Below are 14,182 nucleotides of genomic sequence, written 5' to 3' on the forward strand. Positions count from 1 at the left end.
GATTTGATATGACTGTTGAAAGTCAGGTCAGAATCTATCAGAACACCAAGGTTTCGGACTTGGTCTTTGGCTTTTAAAGATAGTGACTCCAGGTATTTACTAACAGCAATCCTCTTTTCTTTATTGCCAAAAACAATTATATCAGGTTTGTTGTGGTTTAATTGAAGAAAATTTGGGCTCATCCAGTTATCTGTTTTAGACAGCGACACAACACTTCAATTGAACTGTAGTCATCTGGAGACACTGCTAGATATAACTGTGTCATCTGCATAGCTATGATAGTCAAAATTGAAGTTCTGAAGAATTTGACCCAAGGGTAGCATATACAGGCTGAACAGGAGGGTTCTAAGAACTGACCCTGAGGGACCCCATAGGTCATTGCCATTCGATGATACTGCACACTTCCAGTGGTTACAAACTAACTCCTTTCTTCCAGGTAGGACCTGAACCATTTAAGGACTGTTCCATTTAGTCCTACCCACGTTTCCAACCTGTTCAGCAGTATGTTATGATCTACTGTATCAAAAGCTGCACTGAGGTCCAACAAGGCCAGAATTAACACCTTTCCCAGAGTCAGTATTCAACCTTATATCATTCAGCACGTTGATAAAAGCAGATTCTGTATTGTGATGAGTTCGGAAACCTGATTGAAATTTGTCAAAAAGGGCATTTAAGTTCAAGAAATTGCTGAGTTGATTAAAAATAACTTACTCAACAAACTTGGCTATGAAAAGGATGGGTCTATAGCTTGCTAACATGGAAGCGTCCAGTGTTCGATTTTTTAGGAGAGGCTTAATGGCAGCTATATTAAGAGTTTTAGGAAACTCGCCTGACTGAAGACTGAAGGCTCCTTTCTTTTTGTCCTGAAAAAAATTTAATATGATTGCGCTCATCTTGTATGTGTTTCTTTGTGGTAACCAAACTCACAAGTCGCTTTTTTGATAAATAGTCGCGAGAGGGGTTGGAAAAATCGCTAACTTAACATTGACTTAGCTTTTGTTGCGCCTCTGTTTGCAGCCATGCTGTTAGTTTAAGCATTTCACGTCAGCGGGGGTGCCCTTTTAACTACAGAAGAATTGTCTTTTTTGAGAGTCTCTGCAATCACACGCATTTTCTAAAGAGATTTGTTTCGCATTGCATCTAACGGCAGATACAGTGAATTGCACCTCAGACAGAAGAAGCGCTCAATGCAATAACAACAAGAGAAAAGACAAAGCTTGATATGTGAAATGACGTGTATTGATGTTTTTCTTCCTCACCACTACGCAGGTACACAGGTGTTCATGACACGAGGTCAGTTGATGAACTGTCATCTTTGCGCCGGAATCAAACACAAGGTCTTGCTGCGTCGTCTGTTGGCGACGTTCTTTGATCGGTAAGACTGCTTTGTGATCATTTCTTTTGTCTTGTAAAAGTCACACAGAAAAAAAGACACTTTTTCACACACCATCTGTGTCCACATTATGCAATGCAGTTTGAACTGTCACTTTGTGTTTAACTCCGCCTCATTGTGGCGACTGTGGTGTATTGCAGAAACACTCTAGCCAACAGCTGTGGGACTGGTATCCGCTCCTCCACCAGTGACCCCAGTCGAAAACCCCTGGACAGCAGGGTCCTCAATGCTGTCAAACGTAAGTCTTAGCAACAAAAATACACCACATACACTCACTTCAGTTGGTTAAGTTTGAATTTTGCATTTTTTTGCAACACTCCTTCTAAAACACTAAAGGGCTTGGATAATTAATAACAATGAAATGTTACCGTACTTGACAGCCGGTGCACCCTCATCAGACGTCGATGGAATTAAAATTATGTCAATCATGAACTGATTACAATGCTTATTAATGCATTATTACATTTACCATTTGGTAATTTAATTTTAATGTGAAATGAAATCATTTAACTTGTATTTATTTTAAGATGACTAAAATATGAAGTTGACTAAAATATGAAATACTTTTCTATTCTTATCAAATGGATCAATAGCAATAGATATAAAATATTCATAGAGGAATCATTTACTTATATTCACTTATTTATACTGCATTTTTATTTATTAATTGTTAGTTATTTTCAATCAAATAATTACATTAATAAAGTAAATACTGTAATTTAAAATTCCAAACTTAAATAACATTTAATAATAGCACATAATTAAATCATGAATAAGTTTTTAATTAATGAATAAATGTGAAGTATTTTTACTCTTTTTATTTACTCCTTTATTTTTTTTTTACAAGTTAAATATATACAAAAAATAAATGAAATAATTAGAAATATTCATTCCAATAGACATTTATTGGTAGCACTGTGTAAAAGCATTTATACGTACTGTAGGTAAGAGATTATTAAATTGTCCATTGGTTCAAACGTAATCAAAATTAAATATTAGTAGTTACTTACTGATATTTATTTAGTACTTTAATCTTGGATTACATAAATGAATGTAAGAATTATTCATTATTCAAAAAATCCTCATAAAAAGAAAAAATGAATGAAAATAATTCTGAATAGGTAATTAATTTATGAACTGTGCTTCCAACAAATGATTAAATAATTGTTAACATTGTTGATTGCTGCCCGACTGCGAAAAAAAAATCTTAGATTTATGTTATTCACGGCCTGGGTTTGGTCACTATCACCCATGAATTGAGGGGTTTCTCGCAGCGAACGCTTGTGAAATGCTGGACGGCGCTTTGGTCTGTGCTGCTGTTTTGGTTAGCAAGGGCATTGCCATATTAAAGTGGTGCAGCTATGAGCTTGTTGTTGCTCCTATGTGTTTTGCAGTCTACTGTCAAAACTTCAACCCTAACTTCAAGGAGAGCGAAATGAATGTGATTGCTGCTGACATGTGCACCAACGCGCGGCGCGTCCGTAAGCGCTGGCTGCCCAAAATCAAGTCCATGCTACCCGACGGTATGGAGGTGTACCGTACCGGCATGGCCATGGGCGCAGCCGTGCCAATGGGCCTGAACCTTGGCCTGGGCGCCAACCCGCAACAGGTGGCGCTTCCATTCGAGGCTGACTTCAAGAGCTTCGAGCAGAGGCTGTACCCTGAGCGCAAGGACCCCCTGAGGACTCATCCGTCGCTGGCCAACGGCAGCCCGGGCTCAGCAGCGGCGGCTTCCGAGGCGGAAGGCGGAGGAGTCCAGGAGGAGCAGGAGGAGGACGAGGAGGACGCCGGCTTGGAGACTGTCGACGCCTCGACAAATTTGAGCTCCAACGGCGGCGAGGCGTCTGCTTGTGGCGACGCGCCGACCGAGCAAGAAGCTTTTGGACAAGGGCTGAGGGTGAACGGACAGTGAATGTCCCCTCGCAACATGTTTGTGAAGTTATGCTTAACCTTTTGCTTGTTCTCCTCCGCCATCTTTCCTCTTCTTCTTCTTGTGCTTCCTCCGCGGTGCAAAAAGCTTGTGATCGTACGCCAGGGGAATTTGCTGCACGTGTACGTGCACAGAGGCGCTTTTGTGCAGCTACCCCATTGTTGACTTACAAAAAGCGCTCCAAGCAGACACAGGCATCAAGATGGTGACTATCCTATACTTCACCTTTCACGTATTCCTCAGAATTTCACCTTGACAAATAACAATGTGACTGGCATACAAAAGCGCCTCTTTTGCCGGAGCTCTAGAACCTTTTTACAAAGTAGCAAGGAATTATCTAATAGCGAAAAGTGAAATACACGCAACATCAAATGTTCTTTTTTCACACAGTACCTGAAATGAAGGAAAGAACATATTTTACTACCTATTGTATCCCTTGGTGATTGTATACATAGTACAGATATTTGTTTTGTGTCCATATCGCATTCAAATTTTCATCACTGGCCAGAAATTTGTGAATGTTTTGTGCGGAGAACACGCTTTTATTCGGCTCAAGTTAATATTTTGTGTACTTTTCACAAAATCTGAAATCTGAAAATTGTAACTTTTTCCATATTCAACCATTTCTGATATTTTTTGCCCAGAGATCACAGTTCTCATTTAAACATGTTCAAATTTCACGTGAGGGTAAACAGGACTTGATCTCAACATTCGTCAAAAATTTTAACTTTATTCATAGTTAGCCGTTTCTGATATTTTTGTGTGTGGAAAGATCACATACAAAATTGGTGTGTTGGTAACAGTGCTTGAGAGATCTCGTTTCCTAAGAATGTTAACTTTCATCACAGTTAGCCGTTTCACGATATTTTTTGTGTGCAGAACACTTGTCACATTTTTATTTGTATAGTGTTAAAATTTGCTATGTTTGTAACAGTACTTGAGATCTCAACATCGGCCAACAATTGTAAATTTCTTCTTAGTTAGCCATGTCGGATTTTTGTCATAGTTTTTAGAACAGGTCAGTTTTGTTTGGATCACGTTTGTGCGTGGAGCACATATCACAAGTTTCCTTGGACCATTATCAAATTCTGTACAGTACCTGAGATCTCAACATTCTGTGTCATAGTTTGACGTTTCCGCTATTTTTTGTGCGCATAACACAAGTCACGTTTTTTGGGGGGTCGGATTAAAGTTTTGAGTGTTTGTAACAACACCTGAGCTCTCAACGTGGGCCAAAGAATTGCAATTGGAATTTTTTTGTGTGTGTGTGTGTGTGTGTGTGTGTGTGTGCGTGCGCGCGCGCACCGAACCAAGTTTCACGGTTCTATTTGGATCATGTTCAAATTTTGCAAGTTGGTAAGAGCACTTGAGATTTCAACCTGGGCCAAAAATTATCTCTTTCTTCAATTCATGAAGTTATAACACTTGATTGCATAGATTCAATGTTATTTCAATGTTGAAACAGTTATATGGTACATATACAATATCACAATTAGAGGATGCCCTATGGGATACAACCATGCATTTCTTGTTTGTTTATGCTTATAGTGCTGTATCAGTGTGACGATGCCTATGTCTGCTTTTGGAACGCGTTCGCTGACCCCACAGACACACACACACACAGTATAAATGCTAGGCAACGCATTGAAAAAAGAAAATAACCACGCACTGCAACAATGCTTTTTGTACAACAGTAATCTTGTCTTGGGGTAAAAGAACATGCACTAAATGTTACATTGCATGCATGAGTACCAAGGGTGGCTGATTACCATCCAGTCTATAGAAAACTGCAAGTATACAAGAAAATGACTGTGTTGGGGTTATTTTTAATTGTATTTTCTAACTGAGATCTTACCTCTGCGTGCTATGTGTTGTCACCTGGGTGTGACCCAGAAGTGACTTGTGTTTGACATGATCAACGGTGCGCGCTGCCAGCCCGCCTCGATGGGGTGTGGGAGGTTTTTCTGATCGAAGCCTTGTTTTACCTTTACATCCACATGATCCTCCTTCCATCCTATTGTATGTTCTTTCCCCCCCAGAGGGGTAGGGCAGGTAAATTATTATCGACACACAGCTGGCTTCTTACATTTGCACTCTAAAATACTTTTTAAATCATTTTGCGAAAGATGTGACTGAATCTGAGACTGAAAGTGGTCTCCTGTTGGAATGAAAATATATATATATATATTTTTTTTTTTTTTTTTTTAAAGGAGGGCGATATCAAATATGGATTTAAGAGCTATTTATTTGTCTTGCACAGATGCTTTTCTATTTCCATGCTATCTAATCCCAGCCCGTTTTACTTATTCATGTCCCCAATTCATGTTAAATTCGAATTTAATCCCACACAATAAGATTAGTTAACAATAACATTTTCCCACGATGCAAAAATAATTTGTGTTTATTTCTGAAAGACGTGCCATTTGCAAGCATATTTGGAGGCGAGCTTTAAGATGGTCCTGCACAGGGAGTACAGGGTTGTAATTGCACTATAGGTAATGATGAAAATTATGTTTACAGTGTCTTTTTTTGTTTTTGTTCAAATGTCACTTAGAACAGAGCTAGCAAGACTAGAATGGCTTGAGAGGCTGAATGTAAACTTTTAGCTCTGCTTTAGCAAATGTTCCTGAACGGTCTTCCAATATAGGTAGTCGTCAGCCTTTTTCCCCAACTGATCAAATTTGAGCGAGGTGCATCTGCTGCTTTTAGCACTCCAAAAATGACTTGTACACATGCTTTTAGTGAATTTAAATATTGTAGAAAATGTTTATTTCACTACTGTAGTTCAATTCAAAAAGAGAACCCATAACTATTATTTTGTTTTGTATTGATGATTATAGCTAATGAAAACTCCATATTCACCATTTCTTTAAATTACATTATTACATAATAAAAATTATTTATAATATGGAAATTAGGAATTGGCCTTCTGAAAGGTGTTACTACAGTCCTCTTCAAAAGCATTTGAACGGCAAGGACAAGTCCTTTGTTTTTGTTGTATACTGAAGACATTTGGGTTTCAGATCAAAAGATGAATGAGACGAAAGTTCAGAATTCCAGCTTTTATTTCATGGTATTTACATCTATATGTGATAAACAACTCAGGACAGAGCACCTTTTGTTTGAAGCCACCCACTTTTCAAGTGAGCAAAGGTATTGGAACAGACATTATTAAATTAATTTAAAGTGAATAACATTTAATATTTGGTGGTTTGGTGGCATAACCCTTATTTGCAATAACTGCATCAAGCCTGCGACCCATTGACTTCACCGGATTGTTGCATTCTTCATTTGAAATGCTTTTCCAAGACTTTACTGCAGCCTCTTTCAGTTCTTGTTTGTTTCTGGGGGTTTCTCCCTTCAGTCTCCTCTTCAGGAGGTAAAATGCATGCTCTATTGGGTTAAGGTCTGGTGATTGACTTGGCCTGTCTAAGACCTTCAAACTTTTCCCCCCGATGAAGTCCTTGTTGTGTTGGCAGTGTGTTTTGGGTCATTGTCTTGTTGCATGATGAAGCTTCTCCCGATTAGTTTAGATGCATTTTTCTGTAAATTGCCGGACAAAATGGTTTTGCAGTATGCCGTGGCACCTATTACGATTGGGAATCTGTGCCATGAGGCCGATTCGAAACGTACAGTCCCCTCCAAAAGTATTGGAACGGCAAGGTCAATTCCTTAGTTTTTGTTGTATACTGAAGACATTTGGGTTTCAGATCAAAAGAGGAATGTCAGAAAAAAGTTCAGAATTCCAGCTTTCATTTCATGGTATTTATATCGGGACGTGTTAAACAGCTCAGGACACAGAGCACCTATTGTTTGAAGCCACCCACTTTTCAAGTGAGCAAATGTATTGGAACAGACATAATTAAACTAACTTAAAGTGAATAACGTTTAATATTTGGTGGCATAACCCTTGCTTGCAACAGCATCAAGCCTGCGACCCGTTGACTTCACCAGACTGTTGCGTTCTTCATTTGAAATGCTTTTCCAGGCCTTTACTGCAGCCTCTTTCAGTTCTTGTTTTGTTTCTGGGGGGTTCTTCCTTCAGTCTCCCCTTCAGGAGGTAAAATGCATGCTCTATGGGGTTAAGGTCCGGTGATCTACTTGGCCAGTCTAAGACCTTCCACTTTTTCCCCCTGATGAAGTTCTTTGTTGTGTTTTGGGTCATTGTCTTGTTGCGTGATGAAGCTTCCCCGTTGGATGCATTTTTTCTGTAAATTGTCAGACAAAATGGTTTTGTAGACCAGAATTCATTCTGCTGCTACTATCAGGCATTACATCATCAATAAAGACTACTGAGCCTGTTCCAGAAGACATTACCTCCACCAGGCTTGAGAGGAGGTTGTGTGTTTTGGATCATAAGCAGATGCTTTCTTTCTCCATGGCCTTTCCATCACTTTGGTAGAGGTTAATCTTGGTCTCATCAGTCCATAAAGGTTTGTTCCAAACCTTTTGTGGCTCATCTCTGTATTTTATTGCAAAATCCAATCTGGCCTTATAATTATTTTTAGTGATGAGTGGTTTGCATCTTGTGGTATGGCGTGTATTTTTCTTCTCTCAAAGTCTTCTTTGAACAGTGGATTGTGATACCTTCACCCTTGCCCTGTGGGGGTTGGCAGTGATGTCACTGTCTGTCTTTGGTTGTTTCATTACAGTTCTCACAATGTTTCTGTCATCAACTGCTGTTGATACCCTTGGCCGACCTGTCCGTTGTTTGTTGCTCAGTACACCAGTCGTTTTTCTTTTTCAGGACATTCCAAATTGTTGTACTGACTATGCCCAATGTTTGCGCAAAAGCTTTGATTGATTTTTCCCTCTTCTCTGTTTCAAAATGGTTTAGATTTCTCCCATAGGCAGCTCTCTGGTCTTCATGTTTGCGTAACAGCAAATGCAGGTTTCAGAGGTAAAACCCAAATCCAAAAAGAAGAACTATTTAATGTTTAAGCATCAATCTAGAAGTTAACACCTGAGCAACTAGAAACACCCATCGGTTACATGTTCCAATATTTTTGCTCACTTGAAAAGTGGGTGGGTTCAAACAAAGGGTGCTCTGTCCTGAGTTGTTTAACACATCTAAATGTAAATACCATGAAATAAAAGATGGAATACTGAACTTTTTTGTCTCAATCATCTTTTGATCGGAAACCCAAATGTCTTCAGTGTACAACAAAAACTAAATAATTGACCTTGCTGCTCCAATACTTTTGGAGGGCACTTTGTGTTAAGTTAATCTATGAGTGTCATTTTTTGTAGCGAGCAATTGAAATAAATGATCTTTTCTACCACTTTCTAATTTGAGATGCACCTGTATATTTCCTCAAATAATGGCCTCCCATCTAATAGACGCCGTGTCTCAGTTTGTCACCAGGTGCATAGGTCCCTTAAAAAACTCTCCCAAAGAAAAGGTCTTACAGCTGTGCACCATGACTGCAAGCTTCAAGAATGACTTCACCACTGTTCAAGCAGGTGTCAATAGCCTCGTTCACACAGAGGGAACACAAAATGGCCACACAACAGAAGACCCAGAATGTATCCACCTTTTTACGTAGAACCCAGGAAAGTCGGGAAATTTCCACAATTGTGTGCTTTTGCAGAGCAACTCACAAACTTGATTTGATGACATCAGCGCCAGCATCTGATGTGATGTACAAATACCCAGCAGGACAGCGACAATTGCTTTCAGTGTCAGATGTTAAACTCCAGACTGCAGAATTCTCTTATCCACAGGTGACTTCCTGGCTCTTGTATGGCTTTGACACTACCAACTTTGGCTTTATACACAGGTGCTGCCTCAGAAGGTAGAATATTGTTGAGCCAACATTGTCCCACCTCCCATTCCACATTGCCAGGTCGACATTACAAATGACAGTGTGTTTTCAATTGCTTTATCTGGATAAATAAAAGGTAAATCAATTGGTGCCCATGTATGCAGAACAGTGACACTGACAAAGGTAGACAAATTATTGCTTTTAACAAAGATTATGACTCTGATACTACCTCTGAAGGCGAGAGATTGCTAGGTTGACTTCATCCCCCTTATTTTGCGTTGATTCCATTCAACCAGGCTCCATTCATCTAGGCAATGTTGGTTGCCATAATGCCTCTGATACTACCTCTGAAGGTACCAAAACACGAAAAAAGACATAGAGATACCAGACTTTTGAAGGCAGTTTGAAAGGGGCTTTTAACACGGGTGCAATCCCGCCCTGCCATGGCTCGACTACCTCCAAAAGCGGAAAATTGCCAGGTTGACTTTAGCCTCATTCCGTGTTGGGTTCCCTTCATACTGAACAAAGGAACAAACAAAAAGCTGGCAAAAATAAATCTTTTACACCCAATATAAGTAGGGCTTTACACATAGGTGGCAACCCGCCTCTGTTACTACCTCTGAAGGCGGAAAATTGCCTGGTCAACTTTAGCGCCCCTATTTCATGTTGGTTTCAGTCTAGAGAACAAAGAAATTGATGAAAGGCGGTGTAAAGTGGCTTTTAACAAATGTTCCATCCCACTGCTGATACTACCTCCAAAAGTGGAAAATTGCCAGGTTGACTTTGGCCCCCTGGTTGATTCCGTTTATACAACATGAAAAATAAAGAGAAAAACTGCTGTTTGACTTTCAGGGAGTGTAAAAGGGGCCATATGCGTAAGCGCTGTCTGGCCTTTTTACAGCTCTGTTACTACCTCTTAATGTGGAAAATTGCTGGGTCTTCTTCACCCCCCCCCCCCCAATTATATGACTTTTTATGTGGTGCTCTTCTGTATGAACTACACCAACATGGGGGGAAAAAGGCAGAAACGTGTTTGACGTTTCAGCCAGTGTAAAAGGGGCTGCCTCTGTTGAGGTTCTGATACTACAGTAGGCTACCTCCGAAGGCGGAAATTTGCTTGGTCGACTTCGCGCCCCCTCACATCCATCTGGTGGAGCCTATCCCAGCTATCGCCGGGCGGGAGGCGGGGTACACCCTAAACCAGTCAGTCGCAGGGCACATGGAAACAAACAAACAACCAACCATTTGCACTCACATTCACACCTACGGGCAATTTAGAGTCTTCAATCAACCTAGCATGCACGTTTTGGGGATGTGGGAGGAAACCGGAGTGCCCGGAGAAAACCCAACCAGGCATGGGTAGAACATCCAAACTCCACACAGGCGGCGCCGGGATTTGAACCCAAGTCCCCAGAACTGTGAGGCAGATGTGCTAACCAGTCGTCCACTGTGCCGCACATTCTGGGGAAAAAAATAAATGCCCGAAGTACTGGAACAATACTCCACTGATCTATCCCTATTAAATCCCTGAATAACCCTTGAATAAAAGACTTAAAAGTCTTGGCCACTGTTTGAGGAAATACTGAAGTTCACTGGGAATTCCCAATGAATAATTGACCTGATTTTTTTTTTTTTTTTTTTATACCTATATATTACTACATTTTGAGTTCCTTAAGTTGAAAATTGGAGCCAATTATGAAGTGCATTTTTGTACACCATGCACCCATTATTTTAGTGGATGATCAAACCAAGTAAGATTAAATTATATATGAAAAAACAATGTATGGAAATGCTACACTGTGGTAAAGGGGTGTGAAGCTGTGCCTTAGACTGTGACTGTGCGTGCGTCAGTGATGCACACCAAGACTGACTGAATTAAATGCAACTTTATTTTATTTAATTGTTTTTACTAAAGCTGTAATTTTACTGAACCTGACCTCCAAAATGGCTTTTTTTTTTTACCCAATGTAATATTGATAATGGCGGATCATGTTTTTTAAAAGGAGAAAAGAGTGGGCATCAATACAAAAAAAAAAAATCTGTGGTACCACTTCACAATATTGTATTTTTTGTTTTTGTTTTGATGAAATCGCTAGAACACACTTGTAAATGGCTTGTCTTAAAAAAAAAACAACTGGAAAAGTTTCCATGGGACTAGATATCGGAAAAATTATAATTATTATGTTACAACTGCAAATAATAAACAGTATTGCATATGAATATACATTTTGTTAAGAAAATAAGCCAAGAAATACATTTTAAACAATATTTTGCAGATGTTTCCACTTATGGCAAATCTAAATATTCCTGATGGTTTCATTTATTAATTTAAAGAAATATATTAATACAATTCTAATTCTCATTTGACATGACAAAATATTAACTATTTCCCAAAATGTCTAAATTTCCAAATGTGTTTTTATAAATATTAATCAACCATATTTGATAGTACCTGTTAAATAAGAACAGCAATATGTAAAAAATACATTTTATTATAACAAACTAAAATATTGCATTATAATAGAATCTTCATGAATTGAAACAGTGTTCATTCAATAATAACCCACGTATAAACTTTTCCGGTGTATTGTAAAGTGGTATCAGCTGAAAACACCCTTTAAAAAAAAAAATATATATATACTTTTACATACTTTTTAAAAACATGTTTCCTCATGTTTATTGTCATGATAACCTGCGAATGTCATGACGGACTTTGTACTGACTGAAAGAGAAAGAAAGCCCTGAAAGATTTTTCTGATCTATTTAAATGCTCATTTTCCTCACTTTGCCCTTCAGATAACTTCACACCCACTCGTTCATTGATGTTCGTAAATAAAGGGTGGTATAAGGCTTCAAAAAACAAAGTTGATATGCAAAAAGAGGGAGCGCTTGTACCATCAAGATGCATGCCATTCAAAGCTAACCCGATGAAACCTCTGACCTTTTATGCACCGTGTATTAATGCTACTTTAAACACAAGACTGAAGTGTCGCAGCAGGCTGGCTTTTCTTCTTTTCTTGTCACAACAACACTTTGTTGGGCCTTTTTAGTGAATGTTTTTTGTGTACAGCGAGAAGAGAGCGCAGGGAATATACGTCAGATAACTCCCTGGTGGTGCATTTGAATCTTCAGCAGACTTTTGAGAAAGAAAAGAAAATGCACGCAAATGTTTGAATGTGTATGTATTTGTCCTTGAACCAGCACTTTAGAGGGATTTCAGGCAGGATTTCCCAAACACTCAGCTCAAAGCGAAAATTACCAATCTATGTCCTCCCAGGGACCGCAAATTACCATAGCGTTGACATACAGTGGGTACGGAAAGTATTCAGACCCCCTTAAATTTTTCACTCTTTTTTTTATATTTGCTAAACTCATTTAAGTTCATTTTTTTTCCACATTAATGTACACACAATGCCCCATATTGACAGAAAAAAACTGAATTGTTTACATTTTTGCAGATTTATTAAAAAAAGAAAAACTGAAATGTCACACAGCCATAAGTATTCAGACCCTTTACTCAGTATTTAGTAGAAGCACCATTTTGAGCTAATACAGCCATGAGTCTTTTTGAGAATGATGCAACAAGTTTCTTACACCTGGATTTGGGGATCCTCTGCCATTTCTCCTTGCAGATCCTCTCCAGTTCTGTCAGGTTGGATGGTGAATGTTGGTGGACAGCCATTTTCAGGTCTTTCCAGGGAAGCTCAAATGGGTTTAAGTCAGGGCTCTGGCTGGGACATTCAAGAACAGTCATTGTTGGGACTGCATTGGACAGGTGATGAGCAGTACCTGGTTTTCTCCACACATGCCACTTAGAATTAAGGCCAACAATTTCTATCTTGGTCTCATCAGACCAGAGAATCTTATTTCTCACTATCTTGGACACCTTCAGGTGTTCTTGAGCAAACTCCATGCGGGCTTTCATGTGTCTTGCACTGAGGAGAGGCTTCCGTCGGGCACTCTGCCATAAAGCCCCGGCTGGTGGAGGGCTGCAGTGATGGTTGACTTTCTAGAACCTTCTCCCATCTCCCGACTGCATCTCTGGAGCTCAGCCACAGTGATCTTTGGGTTCTTCTTTACCTCTCTCACCAAGGCTCTTCTCCCCCGATTGCTCAGTTTGGCCGGACGGCCAGCTCTAGGAAGGGTTCCGATCGTCCCAAACGTCTTCCATTTCATGATTATGGAGGCCACTGTGCTCTTAGGAACCTTTAAGTGCGGCAGAAATTTTTTTGTCACCTTGGCCAGATCTGTGCCTTGCCACAATTCTGTCTCTGAGCTCTTCAGGCAGTTCCTTTGACCTCATGATTCTCATTTGCTCTGACATGCACTGTGTGCTGTATGGTCTTATATAGACAGGGGTGTGGCTTTCCTAATCAAGTCCAATCAGTATAATCAAACACAGCTGGACTCCGATGAAGGTGTAGAACCATCTGAATACTTATGGGTGTGTGATATTTCAGTTTTTCTTTTTTAATAAATCAGCAAAGATTTCAACCATTCCATTTTTTTCTGTCAATATGGGGTGCTGTGTGTACATTTAATGAGGAAAAAATGAACTTAAATGATTTTAACAAATGGCTGCAATATAACAGAGTGAGAAATTTAACCCACTCACTTTAGACCTTACATAAACTGAACATTAATTGGCACCACATAAAGGATACTGTTTATCGAGGCTTACTTTATACCCTTTGGGCCCCTGATCCTCACGTTGGGCAACTGTAATTTAGGGTCCCCTTCTGAAGAAATGGTTTATAAATAGGTTACATACATATTAAACATGACTTTGATAACATCATTAAAACTCAAACTAGGGTAAAAAAAAAAAAAGAATTGGGAATTGTCAAAGTAGGAGGCTTTTTATTTTTTGAATAAATTGGATTTTACAAGACTAAATTACCCCTAAATACCACAGTTTGGCATTCTTGATTTATAGAAAGCCTAAAACTTGAAATTTATGGTCCTTTGTTAAAAAGAAAAAAAAAGTGGGCTGGGGGGATTTTAATGTGATACAAATATGCAACCGAATTTTGGCTTTGATCATAGCTGATTTCCCCCCCCCCCCCAAAAAGGCCCCTTGACCCATTTTTGGTC

At 39.3% G+C, this 14,182-nt stretch overlaps 1 protein-coding gene across 4 annotated transcripts in view; it reads left to right on the top strand.

Annotated features, from left to right (window-relative positions):
• LOC133413577 (nucleus accumbens-associated protein 2) overlaps positions 1 to 13,929 on the top strand; it is a 95,038-nt gene extending 81,109 nt beyond the window's left edge. For all 4 annotated transcript variants that reach the window (XM_061698135.1, XM_061698131.1, XM_061698134.1 and 1 more), the window contains 3 exons: positions 1,270 to 1,375; positions 1,534 to 1,631; positions 2,788 to 13,929. In XM_061698135.1, coding sequence (XP_061554119.1) covers positions 1,270 to 1,375; positions 1,534 to 1,631; positions 2,788 to 3,305 — 722 coding nt within the window. In that variant the 3' untranslated portion in view covers positions 3,306 to 13,929. The remainder of the gene's footprint in view (positions 1 to 1,269; positions 1,376 to 1,533; positions 1,632 to 2,787) is intronic.
• Positions 13,930 to 14,182: the final 253 nt, after the last annotated feature.

This window comes from Phycodurus eques, chromosome 15 (genome assembly GCF_024500275.1).
Source record: "Phycodurus eques isolate BA_2022a chromosome 15, UOR_Pequ_1.1, whole genome shotgun sequence".
NCBI lineage: Eukaryota > Metazoa > Chordata > Actinopteri > Syngnathiformes > Syngnathidae > Phycodurus > Phycodurus eques.